We start from the raw sequence: 16186 nt of genomic DNA, 5'->3' as shown, positions 1-16186 counted from the left end.
GCTCCTTCCCAACCCATCCCACTTTATTGAATTTTCTCCCTTGACCCTGTCCCCTTTCCAAAGTGTTTGTTTTGATTACCTCCACCCCCATCTGCCCTCCCCTCCATCATCCCCCCCCTTTTATTTTTTTTTATCTTCCTCCCTCTTCTTTCCTGTGGGGTAAGATACCCAACTGAGTATGTATGGTATTCCTTCCTCAGGCCGAATCTGATGAGAGCAAGGTTCACTCATTCCCCCCTCACCTGCCCTCTCCCCTCCTCCCACAGAACTGCTTCCTCTTGCCATGCGGTGGCTGATCTTAATGCCATTTTTGTTCTCCTTGAAGGCATCGGACAACTTCTCTGAAAACAGCATGCTGAAAAGCATGGGAGCAATCACACAACCCTACTTCACTGCACTGGTGACTGGGAAAACATGGAGCACTATCCACTGTCCAGAACCTGTGCAAACTTGCCTTCTTGGAACTGATGTACAATACTGATGAACTTCTCTGGGCAACCAAATTTTGCCATGATTTTCCACAAGCCCTCACAATTGACAGTATCAAAGGCCTTGGTCAGATCCATGAACATTGTATACAGACATCTGTTCTACTCCTGGCATTTCTCCTGGAGTTGTTGGTCAGCAAACACCATCTCAACTGTTCCCTCAACCCTTTTTGAAGCCATACTGGCTCTCAGGTAGACCACCGTCTTCCAGGTGAAGGACTATTAAGGAGGACTCTGGCAAGAATCTTGCTGGCAATGACTGTGATTGTCATGAGACAACTTCCTTTTCCAGAGGAGAAAGAAAAGCAGATGTCATGTGCCTAAACAGCTAATCATTCCTTGGATTATGAGGGATTTGTTGAGCACTGGTCTAAGCGGAAATTCCTAGCCAAGCTCCTAAACTCTGAGATGAAGGGTGGTCCTTTGCAAAATTTAGCTAATTAAATTTAAATCACTAGCAGTTGGAAGGGAGAAAAGCCTAAAGGAAAAATGCTTCAAGTCTATAAAACTTTTTTGCTGTAAGGAAATGGTTAACTTTGAAGATGTTTACGTATAAAATAATAACTATTGTCTTCTTTATGGCCAACCAGAGACAAAATAAAGATATTAGATGTGCTTATCTCTTAAAAACCTAATCACTTTCACAATTAGCTTACTAAAAAGAAAAGACCTGTAGAGATGATTTTAAGAGAGGGTTAAACAGTAATGGATACAACTATATCTTTTAGCCAAAGCCATTCTCCTATGATACATGGCAGACATGAGACCAACAATTATATATTCATGAAGAGACAAACCATCAGAAAGGGATGTATATTTGTAAAATAGTTGCAAACTTTAAGGTGCTAAATAAATCAGTTACTACTGAATGTAAATAATACCTTTCTTAGAGAGAAAAGAGAGTAGTCAGTTGAAATAAAATTCTGGTTTGGCAGTCAATTAACACAGAAATTGACTTAATGTGTTATATAAGAGGCAGCATGCTATAGCAGAAAAACATGTAAGACCTGGAATGCCACTGAGGTACTGCACTATCAATTTCACAAAATGGTTGCATGAAAAGTGCTCTACAAATGTGAAATCTATTATTATAACAGGGGTCTCCAACATCTTCCACAGGGAAAAACATACTTTCTATTTGCCTGAAAGCAGTCAAACCACCAAAAGGAGGGGTATTTGCTGACATAAGTCAACTGGGTGTGGATTGGCAACCTATTATGCCTGATGTCAATTAGGTCAGATTCAAGATTTACCAGCCAACTATGATTAACCGTTTGGAGTGCTCTATGTTATATCCATATATGTTCTTAAAATGATTTCAGATTTAGCATTTCTTTATTATTTTAAGGAACAATGATTTCACTGGTGTAAATATTCCTTCCACCAACACTGACTACAATTGTGTTGTTATCTTAATAGATGGCTTTTTCAAGGGGCTGAAAAATTAATCACCCTATAATCACAATGAAAAGAGTCTTTCTGAATTTAGCTCAACTGGTCCTTACACACAGTCTATTAGCAGGTCCACACATCAAGATAATTTAAAACATTTTATTTACAACTATATAAACTTTTCAGCCTCAACTTTTTCCCAGCCTTTATTTCCCTGTACTCTTGTATTTTCATACTTAAACTTTTATTGATTCTCTTTCCTCCTAAACTACTAATTCATTAGAGAAAAAAAAAACCAGAAAAAGTGGGCAGACATATCCAGCAAAACACTGTTCTCTGTAACACTGATGAACAATTCTAGAGCTCGCTGCTAATGTTTTACCCAATGTCACATTTTCAAGGAACAACCTGCCTCTACTATTTTTTTCCTACCGCCCCTTCTTCAATCTCTGTATTTGAAGGCAATTCCTACCAAAAACTGAATTCATCTATGATGTTTGTAATTAGGAACATAAGAAGAGCCATTTTAGGTCAAATTCGAATATTCTGTCTCTAACACAACAAAGGCAATATATCTTTCTTGATAACAACCTCAAAGGTTAAGAACTTGGCAAAAACCCATTTCCTTTAAAAACGAATTCATGATTTGTACATATAAAATGTATGTAAATTTTTTGTAAACTATAGCCTTTACCACATATTGAGTGAATTAATTCCAGAAAATTACTAGCTTCTGTGTAATATAGTACAAAACAAAAATTACTTATTAAGCCTAACACTAGCTTCCTCTTATTTGTCCCAAATTTATCTCAAGCTGAGGCACCTAGGTGGCACAGTGGATAGAGTGCCAAGCCTGGAGTCAGGAAGCCTCATCTTTCTGAGTTCAAATCTGGCCTCTGACACTAAGTGCTCTGTGACCCTGGTCAACACTTAACCCTGTCTGCTCTTACTGCCCTTAATTTCTCTGCAGGTTTGACATGGTTGACTTCCCATCTTTCTTGACCATCTTTCCTCCCTTTATTTCTATGACACTGTACTCTACTGGTTCTCCTTATATTTATCTTATGCTCATTCTTATGTGTGCAAATTAATTTTGATTGTTAAATTGCAATTGAGACAGGTCTCAGAAAGAAGGGAACTTGCTTTAGGATCTATGAGTCTTATATTTCATAAGCCCTGATAGAACAGAGCATATTTGGAAAGGTTGGCCAAACTCATTAATGCCAGGTACTCATTCACTTTATAGCAGAACACAATGAACTAAACAGTAGACTAGGACAGTCAACATCACTATTCTATGTGCTATAATATTTAAGAAGACATATACAACTCTGAACAGCAAGAGCTATTTCAGAGAAGGCAACAAAGATTAATTGTTACCATCAAAGAAGGAAATACTATGGGATTTCCCCTGGAATCTTCATTTTCTGACTCTAAGTGAAATGTTCTTTGCATTGTACCATAATACTGCTTTCAAATATCAACTAATAAAAAAAATTCTAACATCTTGCTAAAGAAAATCTTTGACATACATAATTCTCTATGCATAGAATATCACAGACTTATGTTATCAAGTGGCAATGAACATATGGGTTTTCACTAAGAATACACTTTTTTAAACCAAATTATTATTATATTTAGAAGAAACAAGTAAATTTTATATTTAAAACAGAATCCAAAACTTCAAGATATAACAGTAAGCTAATTGTGGCTTTCCACCCCAAATGTGCCTTCTTCCTCAGGGCAGTTTTATTTTTCACCCTCTTATGGTAAGGATAAATTTTATCTTGGATCCATCAATATAAAAGTAGAACTGAAAATTACAAAACCAAACATGACTCTTCTTAATATTTACTATAATGGAATTTAGCACAGACCCTACAGAAGAACTATTAGCAAATATTACCAATATAGGTGTCATATAAACATAGATTTGGGGTTTGAGGATAGAGTACACCTGTGATTTCATTGGTTTAGGAAGCTCTCAGTAAGGAACTTCTTATACCAAGGCATATTGACAACTTCTGTGTAATTATAATCTTAGAAGGTAGCCTGGGACTCAGAAATAAAGGGATTTGTCAGTATATATCAGAGGCAAGACCTGAACCTATGCCTTCCTGACAAGATCACCTCTGTATCCAGTATACCACACTGACACTCATACAAATAAAAATATATTTCCCAATCAAAATTATTTCTTGAAACTTTATTTACCTGCCTATTTAACCACACACTCCAATACAAAATAGATATTTTCCATTTAATATGACTAATAATGCTAAGATGGCTTATTTTAAATATATAAGGTAGAACAGTAACAATCTTTTAAGGAAGTTGCTGTGATTACAATTTTCTCTACTGTGCTGTATTTTATAAAAATAAAGGATACATAAAGTAATTCAAAGAAATTCACTCACCATTTCAGTGGTGTGCCTTCATATTCAAACCAAATCTCACTAATGTCTTCTTGTCTCATAACCTTCTGAAAGTGCTTTTTCACTTTGTCAGTAACCAACGTCAAGTAACTTACTCTTGGTAAAAGCAACTGAAATGAAAATTTTTAGAACTGTATTTTATTTATTTTTTTCAAAAGCAATACACAGGTCTCTGAGTTATAAAAATAAAAATAATTTCACTTTATTTTTTCATATAATTTTAGATAAACCTACAAATGTTACTTGCAGATAATAAAAAAATTATTAATTTAAACATTTTAACATTTCTGAGTTACAAATAATGAATAAAATTTGTACTTTAGATAAACTTTAGACAACAGAAATTATCTACAGAAAATACTTGTGCAACACTTAATGTAGGTAGAAGCAGGCAACTTCAACTTACTAATATAAAAACTAGAAATTCAATCAATCAACAAGCACTTATTAAGATATTATTATGTGCTATCAGGTACAGCGATCTGAACCAGTAATACTTCTCAAAGCTGTTTTCCCCCCAAACAAGTTTAGTACATAATTTAGCCAATATCAAGTGGTTTCAAACAGAAGAGGGTCTTCCACCAAGAGGTACTGAAATTTAAGATGGTTCACTTCAGTTAAATAAACTAAACGGAAACAATATGTTCTTATGTTCAACATGAAGTTACCATGATGCTCCGTCAACAAGTCAACAATATTTATCAAATGTCCACTCCATGTTAGGTATAGATGTCTTAGGAAGAATATAAAGAGATACAATATGATGCATGTCTTTGAATTAAAAGTACAACTGAGCATGTGAGTTAATACCAAAAAAAGAAAAGACTAAGGAATGGAGAAGTAGGCAGAAGTAGGTAAAGACCTAAAAGCCAGGCCTAGAGAATGGAAACTATTCGCATAAGCAATAGTTACGGGTTCATATGAGAAATTACATCACGAAAACACTATTTTAAAAAATTATTCTAGCAGTTGTGTGCAGAACAGATTCAAAGGCAAAGATACACAAGGCAGAAAGACTACTAAAACAGTCTAGGCAACAAAAGTAAATGATATAATCGCTTAGTGAAAACTTGAGAAAGGAAGGACAGAGTTTGGTGATAACTAGATCAGGGAAAGAAATTAAAGTGATAAAAGAAGGTCTTGTTACCCTCTTAGCATTCCATTTACAATTTGCCATAAGCAACTACTAGTGACTGACTATTCCTCTTAAGAAACTCTACAAGACTAACCTATAGTGGGGCCCACTGGGATATGTTAGGGAAGATCCTTAATATGAGTATTTTGGGCTACTGCATAAGGTAAAAACTTTAGTGGAGATAATGTGAAAGAAAAAAGGGTACTGAGTTGGCTTCCTTTCCTTTTCTCATTTTTCAGAAATATATTTATAATTTTTTTTACATCTCTTTTACTATGCAATGTGTCCTTTTGCCACAATCACTGGTTTTACATGATTTGACATCAAGTTCACAGGATTTTGACACACTGTTAATTCTTTATCATGAAAGCACACTTCTCATTAGATAATAAGCATGCCTTTGACAAGTAGTCCATTTTTCCAGGTCTAGCCTTAATTACAGCCCATAGGTTTCTTTTTGGTTTTGTTTTTGATGTTTTTAATTAAATATTTTCAAGCATTTATTTTGTCTATCATACTTCCCCCACTCCCCACACCCCCACCCCACCAAAAATAAAACTAACAAAAAGCTATAGTCAAGCAAAACAAATTCCCACATTGGCCATGTCCAAAAATGTGTCTCGTTCTGCATGTTTAGTCCATAATGCGTCTGCCAGGAGGTGGGTAACATTCCTCATCACTGTTCCTCTGTAATCATGTTTGATCACTGTTGATCAAAGTTCTTGAGTCTTTCAAATTATCGTTCTCTTTAAACTTTCAATATTTCTGCCAGGAAGGGGGGGAAAAAGACTACGATCTTTAAAAATATTATCTCATTCATGGGAAACTAATGTTGGGTAGAACTATTTGTAGCATTGTAAAGTGTTTAATATAAATACCTGAAAAGAGTAGCCTCTTTCCTTACTATATTCACTCTCACCATTCAATTACCCCCGTAAAACTCTAGAATATGTCTTCTGTTCTCATCCCTGAAACTACAATCTCCAAGGTCTCAAGTGACTAAATTGCTAAATCCAATGCCCTTTTCTCAGTTCTCATCCTCTTATACCAACCCTCAGCATTTAACATGGTAAAACACTGCCACCTACTTGATGCCTTCTCTTTCCTCATTTTCTGTGAAACTGCTTTTCATTATTCCCCTGACTCAAACTGTTTTCCCCCCACTGATTTATCTTCTTCCTCCATCCCCATAAATGTGGGTATACCCAAAGATCTTATCATTATCCCTCCTTTTCACTCACACCAGACTTGCCCCTTCCTTGGTCATCTCATTCATTTCTGTAACTTTACAGTCTCAGTATAGATGATGTAGTGGATGAACACCTGTCAGTTATGTTATAATAGAGATTCCTTTCTTGTTTGCTTTGGCCTTGAAGGACATCGAGGTCACTTCCAATTCTCAAATTCTGTGTGACTCCCAAATCCATATATCTAGTCCAAATCTGTACATGCAACCCTGATCTCTGCCATGACATCCACTCTTACATTTCAAATGCCTATTAGACATTTTCACTTGGATGACCTAACAGAATCTCAAACTGAAAATGTAAAAATGTGAATCAATTACCTTTCCAATAAAACCTACTCCCAAATTCCTCTTTTCTGTCGATAGTAACACTAATCCATCTAGTAAACTAGGGGGAATTAATGGTATCATCAGGAGTCAGGAAAGTGGTACCATCAGAAAAGGCCTCATGTAGGAGATGGAACTTAAGCTGAGCTTTGAGGGTATCTAAGGATTCTAAAAGACAGAGAGGTGAGCTGGGAGTGTACTCCTGGTGTGGAGAACAGCTTGTGCAAAAGTATAAAGAGCGGAGATGGAATATTGAGACAAGGAGACCAGTTAGGCTAGACTATAGAATGTGTGACGAGGAATAAACATAACTCTAAAAAGATTGGCTGGAATCCCAATTCCCAGATGGCTGATAATGGCTACTTAGGTACAGGTGCAGTTTACTGTTACTCAGACCAAAGGTCAGGTCAAGAACTTAAAGAGTTCAGACCAAACGACAACAACAATCAGACTTTGCCATGGATCAGGATTTGGGAGCACTGAAACCCTGCAGGTTCCCAACTTGAGCTGTACTGGAGAGCCTGGAATAATATAACACTCAACACCCCAAGAAAGCTACAGGTCCAGCCTAAACCTTTCCTCCAGAAATACGCACGACCCAATCCTAACCTAAAGTCAGGAAGGGGGCTGGACTAAAAAACAATTTAAAAAAGAATCCCATTATAATCATGGTGAAAGGGATGCTTAAGATACAAATCCAGAAGAGAACGACTCAAAAATATCTACAAGCAAAGCTTCAAAGAAAAAAAAAAAAACAAAGCTTAGGCACAGATTCAACTAGAATTCCTGGATGAGATAAAAGCAAGAGTTTTTTTTTTTAAAGGAGCTAAAAAATGTTTTTTATAATTTAAATAAGAGTGCTAGATGAAAAAAAAATGGAAAAGAAATGAGAGCTATGAAAGAAAGAATCAGAAACATAATTAACAGCTTTGCCCAAGCAACAAACTCCCTGAAAATCAGAATGGACCAAATAGAAGCCAATGACTCTACGAGATGAGAACTATTAAAACAAAGTCAATCAACTGAAAAAAAAGTTGAAGAAAGGTATCTCATAGTAAAAACAACTAATCTGGAAAAAAAAATTTAGGAGAAAAAAAAAAACTAAGAATCACTGGACTTCCTGAAAGCCATGAGCCTAAATGTCGCATTTCAAGAAATCTTAAAAGAAAACTCCCCAGACTTCTTAGAACCAAATGGAAACAGAAAGGATCTACCAATTACTGACCGAAATCCCCCAAATGAAAACTCCTAGGAATATTATAACCAAAATCCAGGGCTTCCAAAGAAAAAATAGGGTAAGCAGCCAGAAAGAAAGATTTCAAGTATCAAGGAGCCACAGTTAGGATCACACATAATTTAACATCCACCATCATAAAGGAGAAGAGAGTTTGGAACGTGATATTCCTCATGGCAAAGGATAACAATCTTATAGTCAATAATAACTTAGAAAAATAAAGAACCCAGGAAAAAGTCTGGGAACTCATAAAGTTACCTAAATAAAAATAACAAAACTAATTTCAATTTAATCATAATTCAAAATTTCTGCTATTGGTTTCTTTAAGAAAGAACTGGGCATAGACCTCTCAGAGCCATGGGTACGAAAAGTTTCCTTAATCAAATATAGGATAAAGGCAATTACAAAAGATAAAACAGATAACTGATTACATAAGACTTCTGCAAAAACAAAATTAATGCACTTAAGAAGTGAAGCAGTCAAACGGGAAGACTCTTTGTACCAAATTTCTCAGATGAGGGTTTGGTATCCAAGATACATAAGCAATTAGCAGAAATAGATATCTACGTATGTATATATATAAAATATATATGTAAAAGCTACTCCCCAATAAATAAATGATGAAAAGATATGAACAGTTCCCCCAAAAAGAAATGCAAACTATTAACAACCATATGAAAGAATGTTCAAAATTACTAATAAGAGAAATGAAAATCAAAACAAACCTGAGGTTTCACCTCATACCCTGAAAACTGACAGAGATGACAAAAAGTCACAATAGTCAATGTTGGAGGAACTGTAGGAAAACAGGCACAGTAGTAAATTGCTGGAGAAGGAAATGGAAATAGAAGGGGAGGAGGAAGGGAAAAGAATATATATTTTCTTCTATGTGTTATATGGGACGGTTTTCTGACAGGGGGAAGAAGAGGGACAATGGAGAAAACTAGGCTTATGCACCTTCCCCCCCACCAAAAAAAGACATCAATAAAAACTTTTTAAAAAATGATACTGATGACTAGTAGGAAACCTTTTCAATCCTAGAGGGTTAAGTAAGCAATTGAATAGTTCTAGTTGAAAATTAAATGACTACTGTTAGAGATCTCTGTTCTATAATGTTAACCCAAAACTATATTTTAATATAAAATATTTTCTTTGTTCAATATTCCTATTAAATGTTACCTTAAATTGTCTTATGATAGAGAGAGCTGTCCAGGAGCAATGGGAGGCGGGGAACGGGAGGGTAAGAAGGGGACATTTCTTTTTCTAGGACAGAAAATGCTTAATTTAGGATCTTAAATTAATAAAATGTTTCTGGCAGAATTATGCCTGAAATTCAGAATACAATATATGTGTGTATGTATATGTATATATTTTTTGGTGACAATACCACTAACAAACTTACATAATAAGGTTCTGCTTCTCTTTCGGTTATCTCGTCCTGATAGAGTGTAAAACAGGTTGGTATTCGTCCAAACCACACATCTCGAAGCACATCTTTGTCATCTGTCATTCTTCCAGTGGATAAGGCAGCACATATAGACTAAAGTTTTTCTTTGACCAAAGATACTGAAAACAGAGTAAAGAGAGTAAATGAGCCAAATCCCTACAAAGGTATATAAAAACACGAAGTAGTAAAGAAGAAAGTTCACAGGAAGAATATTAATGCATAGAAGTTATTCTCTTCTAAAATCTAAGGACATCAACATACTTTTAAACAAAGGTAAAAAAACAGCACAGGAAATTTTCAATGCTGAATCTGCTATTATTTGTTTAAAGAAATAAAAAGAGTAAATAACCCAGTGGTGTGCTACAAAAGTCACTTAACTGGGCCTCAGCTTCTTCATCTATAAAACTGATGATGTTGGCTACTAAGGTCCTTTCTAGCTCTAAATCTATGATCTACAACATTGTCTATAATCCATAACATGCGTATGAGTCAAATAACAAATCACAGCAAAAGTGAAATAAGAATCCATTCTTTTAGCCTTCCTTCTAATGTATAGTTTGCTATTGACTGACAAGTTTAAGGTAACTACTTTCAAGGAGACAACACTAACTGAATTTTATACATACATATATGCATATGTAATTTCTGGTATCTTTAATTTTTAAAAGTCACATTATAATCACATCTTACTTGTAATATTTTCTGCATTTATGCCTTTTCTGCTTTCCTTGGGAAAAGGAACCACATCTTATATTGCTTAGTATGTTGCAGTACCCAAACAAAGGTAATCACTCAGGACAAAAAGTGTTGATTAATTTAGCTCATCAAATAGAAAAAGAAAAATAACAAATCCAATGGGGAAGAAGATTTTAAGAAGGCACTCTCTAAGTGCAGTGGCAGAAGGGAATTTGATATAGTATATCAAACACTAAACTATGAACCCCATAACAGCCATCACAAGCTTCTCAATTACTTCATGTATAAGCTGAGAATAATCGCTTTATGATGGGAACACATGAAAAAAAATCAATTTAACAATGATCACGAGTCACCATAAATGCAACAGGGAAGGCTATACCTTTCTATATTGTGAACACTTAGTTTTAGGGACATTGGGGAAATACTAGTAGCCAAAAATCAAACTCAAAAAGGTGTATTTAAAAAGTACAACTTTTGCTAGATTTTATTCCCTCTAAAAAACTGTGCAGTGGAAGGAGTCCTGGAGAGGGAATGAGACTACTTGGGTTCTGTCACCTATTATACTAACTACTAACCTGTATACCTTGGATAAATTGCTTAACCTTTGTGGGGAAAGACTTTCTTCTTTTAACAAAGAAAGAATCCAAAGGCAGTTATGGAAAAAACATCAAGGCAACTGAGGCTTGCTGAATGCAATGTAATATCTAAATTTTAAACTTAACTCTTATCCTGCATGTCTTGACTGCTTCTGCTGTAATATGTGGTTTCTTGACTTTATACAGTCATGCAAACAAGAATGTTTAATGGAGACCCAGATTCTAGATTATTTCATACACAGTTTATTGTAAAACTATAGATGTGATTTATCCTCATTTTAGAACAGGGATGTTTATAACCAATGTTTTTTCTCCTAAAAACCTTGTGTGGAGCACTATTTAAAATGGAAATAGGAAAAATATTAATAGCAATTGAGGAAATTCTGAAATAATTTATTTTACATTGCCTTAGGAACAGGGAAAGATGAGAGAACTGGGTTATCTTACAGTTTATAAGTTATACAAGGCCTAAGATGCAAAACTGAACTAAATCTCAAACAAAACTCAACTTATCACATCACGAAGATCAAATTAGCTGTCGATTCATGCCTCTTCACTACTAAAAGAAGTTAGTGGTGGTGAAAACAGAAGAAAAGATGGTTTATATCAAGGTAAAAGGAGGGAAAATGAGGGCCTGAACTTGGTGAAACAGTCACTCCTCCTCACAAACATGGTTTGAGCCTTAATTCTTTAGTATATTCTAGGCTCCACCACTTGCACAAGTTCAGAAGATTGGCAGAGGCGCCAGTGAGTGGGGGACAGCACTTGCTCCTATAAGCCATGGAACACAATTGAAACAGTGGCAGTACTGGGACTAGGTAACCAATAGTATCGCCAAGGTTTCCACTGACCTCTTTTCTTTTAAATTAATGCCCTCTCATAACTGCTAAATCCAATGGTCTTTTTTTCAGGGGAAGAGAAGGCAACAAGGTGCTTATTACGTTCCAGGCACTGTGCTAGCTAGCACTTTACAAATATTATTTCATTTGATCCTCACAACAACCCTGCACGGTAGGTGCTGTTGTTATCCCCATGTTACAGTGGAGGAAATGAGGCAGACAGAAGTTAAGTGACTTGTTCAAGGGGGTCACAGAGCTAATTAAGCGTCTAAGGCTGTATTTGAATCTTCCTGACTTTAGGGCCGGTGTTTTAGTCGCTGCACCACCTCGCTGCCTCATCCCTCCTGATCTCTCTGCAACCCAGCACTGTAGATGGCCCATTCCTAAAGGACAGTTTTGATCTTTATGGCTTTCCTGATAATGTTATCTATTGGTTCTCCTCCTATCTAACAGACCCTTCTCAGCCCCTCCTCTGTCAGATCACACTCATATTCTGCCTAACTATGAGTGCACTGTACCACAGGGTTGTTCTGAGCCAGAGAATCAATAGACTTCTAGTTGACTTTCTTTTATATTCTCTCAACGATCTCATAAGCTCCCATATATTCAATTATTGTTTCTGTGCAGATAACTCTCAAATTACACATCCAGTCCTATCTTCTTCCTGAGCTCTAATCCACCCCAGTAGCGTGCTCACATCTGGTTATGCCTCTATTGCTATGGCCCCTTCCTCTGATTGGTGTGTTCCTGCCTGAAATCACCCTGTAAGGAAGTACCAGACCATCTACGTTCACTTCTAAGCTTTTGACTCTCTCCAGACTTCTTCACCTTACCCCCAACACAGGTGCCACCACTCTTGCCTCCAGCTCCCATTTATTTATTGTCTTCCCCATTAGAATGTAAGTTCCCTGAGAGTAAGAGCTTAATTTTTTTTGCTTTCATTGTATTCCCAACACTTAGCAGAGTGCCTGGCACACAAAAAGTGCTTGATAAAAGCTTTATCTATCTATCTGAGTTATATTTCACTGGGGGGGGGGGGGGGAAGAGACCATCTGCTGAAAACTCCCTCTTCTCTACTCCCCTTTATTTAACTTCACTCAAATGCCTCCTGCCACTATCTCCTTCACCTGTCTCACATGAAGAGATGGTCCTCATTGCCAACAATAACCCCTCTACCTGAACAAATGATCCTATTCCATTCTAGGTCTATAAACATGCCCATGTCTCCCTCCATCCTCCAAAAATCTTCACTTGATCCATCAATCCCTCCAGCTAATAGTTAAACACCATGAGAAGGCAATCTACAATTGATGCCTCCACTTCCATTCCTTTCATTCTCTTCTTAGCTCTTTGCAGTCTGGCTTCTCACTTTATCATTCCACTGAAACTTTTCTCTCCAAAGTTACTAATGATCTTTCAACTACCAAATCTAATGACCTTTTTTCAGTCCTTATCCTTTCTGACCTCTCTGCAGATTTTGATCCTGTCAACAATCCTCTTCTCCTGGATATTATCTTCTTAAGTTTTCATGACACTATACAGCTCCTGGTTCTCTTCCTAACTGCATGATCACTGAATGTCTTCTTTCCCAGATCGTCATCCAGTTCACCTTCACTAACCTTCAAGGTGTCCTTCAAGGCTCTTTCCTAGGCCCTCTTTTCTCCTTCTATACTATTTCACTTGAGGAACTCATCGGCTCCCATGGATTCAGTTTTCGTATCTATGCAGATGACTCTCAGGTTTACTTGTCAAACTTAACCTCTCTCCTAACCTCTAATCTCACATATCAAAGTGCACGTCTATGATCATCTTAGACACATCCAAAATTTAACTCATTATCTTTTCCCCCAAGCCCTTTTTTCCTCTAACTCCCTGTTACTGTAAAGAGTACCACCATCCTCCTAGTCACCTATGCTTGAAACCTAGAGGTCATCGAATCCTCAATCTCAACCCCATATTCAACAATATGTCAAATTCTGTCCATTTTACCTTCATAACATCTCTCACACATGCCTCCTTCTCTCTTCCGACATTCCACACCACCCTGGGTCCAGGTCCTCAACATCTAACACCTGGACCATTGCAATAATTTGTTGGCTCATCTCTCTGAAATAAACCTTTGCCCTCTAGTCCATCCTCCACTCAGCTGTCAAACTGATCTTCCTAAAGAACTAAAGTTGGGTGTGATTGTGCCACGCCATACTCTGATGTCTCCCTATCATCTACAAGACAGAATATAAAATCATTTGTTTGGCTTTCAAAGCCTTCAAAACTTGGCCTGTCCAGTCTTCTTACACTTCAATGTCCTCCACAGACTCTTCAATCTGGTGACAGTGGCTTAGCTGTTTCTCCAACAAGATATCCCATCTCCCAACTTCAAGTGTTTTCACTGGCTGTCCCCCATGCCTGGAAAGCTCTCCCTCCTCATCTCCTCTCGTAGCTTCCCTGACTTCTATTAAGTCCCAAATAAAGGAAGAGTGATCCCAGGCAACCTATTTGCCTCAGTTTCCTTATCTGTAAAATCCCATCTTCTACAAGATGACTTCTTAGTCCTTAATCTTAATGCATGTCCTCTAAGACTATCCCCAATTTAACCTCCATATATGTGAACTGTATGTTGTCTCCACTATTAGACTGTCAACTCCTTAAAAAAAGGACTGTTCTTTGCCTTTCTTTGTAACCCTGGCAGTTAGCACAGTGCCAGTTAGCACTGTTACAGTTAGCACATATGCTGGCTGACTTGACTTTAATGGACTTTTTCCTTCTACAGAAATTACCAAAATTCTGTATTTAGTCATTTATTAATATTATGCCTAGATACAATGTAGCACACGGTTTTTCCTTCCAGCTCTAAATCTATTATCCTAAATAGAGCCATACAAAAGTGGAATGACCCTTGGCGGGTTCCCCCTCATGAGGGTTCTTCAAACAAAGCAGAAAAGGCTGGATGGACCATTTGTCAGACGTGTTAGATGAGGATACTTTTTTCTGGTATGGGCTGGACTAGAATGGCCCTTCCAATTCTAAAATTCTGTAAAGGTTCCTAACACTTCTGGGAGTTATTTGGTGAGAAAATGTGCTCTGATTTGGTCCTTCAGGAATATTCTCATGGTCCCGGGGGAGAAAAAACAAGGAACACCAAGCCTTCCCAACGGTCCTCAGTACGCCAGGATGATCCAATATCTCTAGGACCACTGTAGAATCAAGAAAAAGTTCCAAGGAGTGGCCCCACTCCCTACGAGGTGAGAAGGGACCGAGACCATAAAGTAGGGGGTCTAAAGAGCCGTTCTAGGTGCACTACCTATAGATCTAGGAATGCACCTGGGGTATCCAGGACTCTGGTGCAAGAAGGGCTTGGGGTTTCCCCACCACGGAGGTCTGCTACAGAATTACAAAGCAGCAGGGGCAGAGAACACACCTGCTTCTGCCACACCCTCTAGGAGGGTGTCCTACAACCAACCTCACCCTGGTCTGCGGAGCAGCCCCACCTCTATGCACCCTTCAGGGCCCTAGAGACCGGCTCCGCACCTCCTCCACCACCACCACCCCCGTCCTCCCGGCCACAGCTTCCAGCTCTGGGGACCAGGCCAAGTCCCCTCCCCGTGCCTCACATTCCTCCCACCACCCCCCGGTTGCCCACGGGGCACTCCCCCCTCGCCTCGATTTCCGCGCTCCTCACAGCGGGGAGGAGGGCGGGAGCATCGCTTCCCTTCCCTACGCCCCGCCCCCCTGCCCTGCCCCCCACTACACCCCTGCCGAGAACTATTCGGGTCAGGTCGGAAGAGGAAACCCCAAGATGGGGGGGGGATTAAGAAGGAGCAGAGAACCGAGACAGTTACCTGAGACCCTGCCCTGTGAGGGCTCGCGCAGCCGCGAAAGACACAAGAGCTGGAGGAGGGAAGGGAGAAGTTGGGAGGACCCCCACACAGGGGCCACTTCCGTATCTGGGCCCTCCCGGAAACTCCGAGGTTCACACCGGCAAGGCGACCGTCCGGACCCGTCAGGCCCCCACTGCGGCTCCAGTCCTCGGAGGCGCTGGGAGATGACGTAATGGACCACGTGGCCTGCCGGGTGGTTCGCACGCCGGAGGGGGGCGGGGCTGGGAGCGGAGAGGGAACTGTCCCGGGGGTTGGAGCTCAGGCCGGACTTCGGTGCCGCGGTCTCCTCGTTCGCCGTCGGCGAGCCACGCCCTGGGCCACTGGAGCTCTTTTACTTCTTGGATTCGCCCGCTTCTCTATTGTACGCTGGACAGGAGAAAACGCCCAGCTGACGGCCGCGTGATACCACCCACCCCCTCTGTCCTCACGCCTTAAAAGGGAGGAAATTCCCACGTGGGCCGAGAAAAAAG

The 16186-nt window shown here is 38.8% G+C and overlaps 1 protein-coding gene across 1 annotated transcript in view; it reads right to left on the bottom strand.

Annotated features, from left to right (window-relative positions):
• The window catches only part of ATG5 (autophagy related 5), a 148180-nt gene extending 132308 nt beyond the window's left edge, over positions 1–15872 (bottom strand). Inside the window, exons 1-3 of the mRNA XM_036767958.1 lie at positions 15678–15872; positions 9660–9823; positions 4298–4425 (exon numbers count right to left, since the gene is read on the bottom strand). Coding sequence (XP_036623853.1) covers positions 4298–4425; positions 9660–9767 — 236 coding nt within the window. The 5' untranslated portion in view covers positions 9768–9823; positions 15678–15872. The remainder of the gene's footprint in view (positions 1–4297; positions 4426–9659; positions 9824–15677) is intronic.
• Between the last annotated feature and the right edge of the window lie 314 nt (positions 15873–16186).

Source organism: Trichosurus vulpecula, chromosome 7, assembly GCF_011100635.1.
Source record: "Trichosurus vulpecula isolate mTriVul1 chromosome 7, mTriVul1.pri, whole genome shotgun sequence".
In the NCBI taxonomy this organism is placed as follows: domain Eukaryota; kingdom Metazoa; phylum Chordata; class Mammalia; order Diprotodontia; family Phalangeridae; genus Trichosurus; species Trichosurus vulpecula.
The sequence above is the reverse complement of the archived record's forward strand: the minus strand, read 5'-3'. Positions and strand labels throughout refer to the sequence as shown.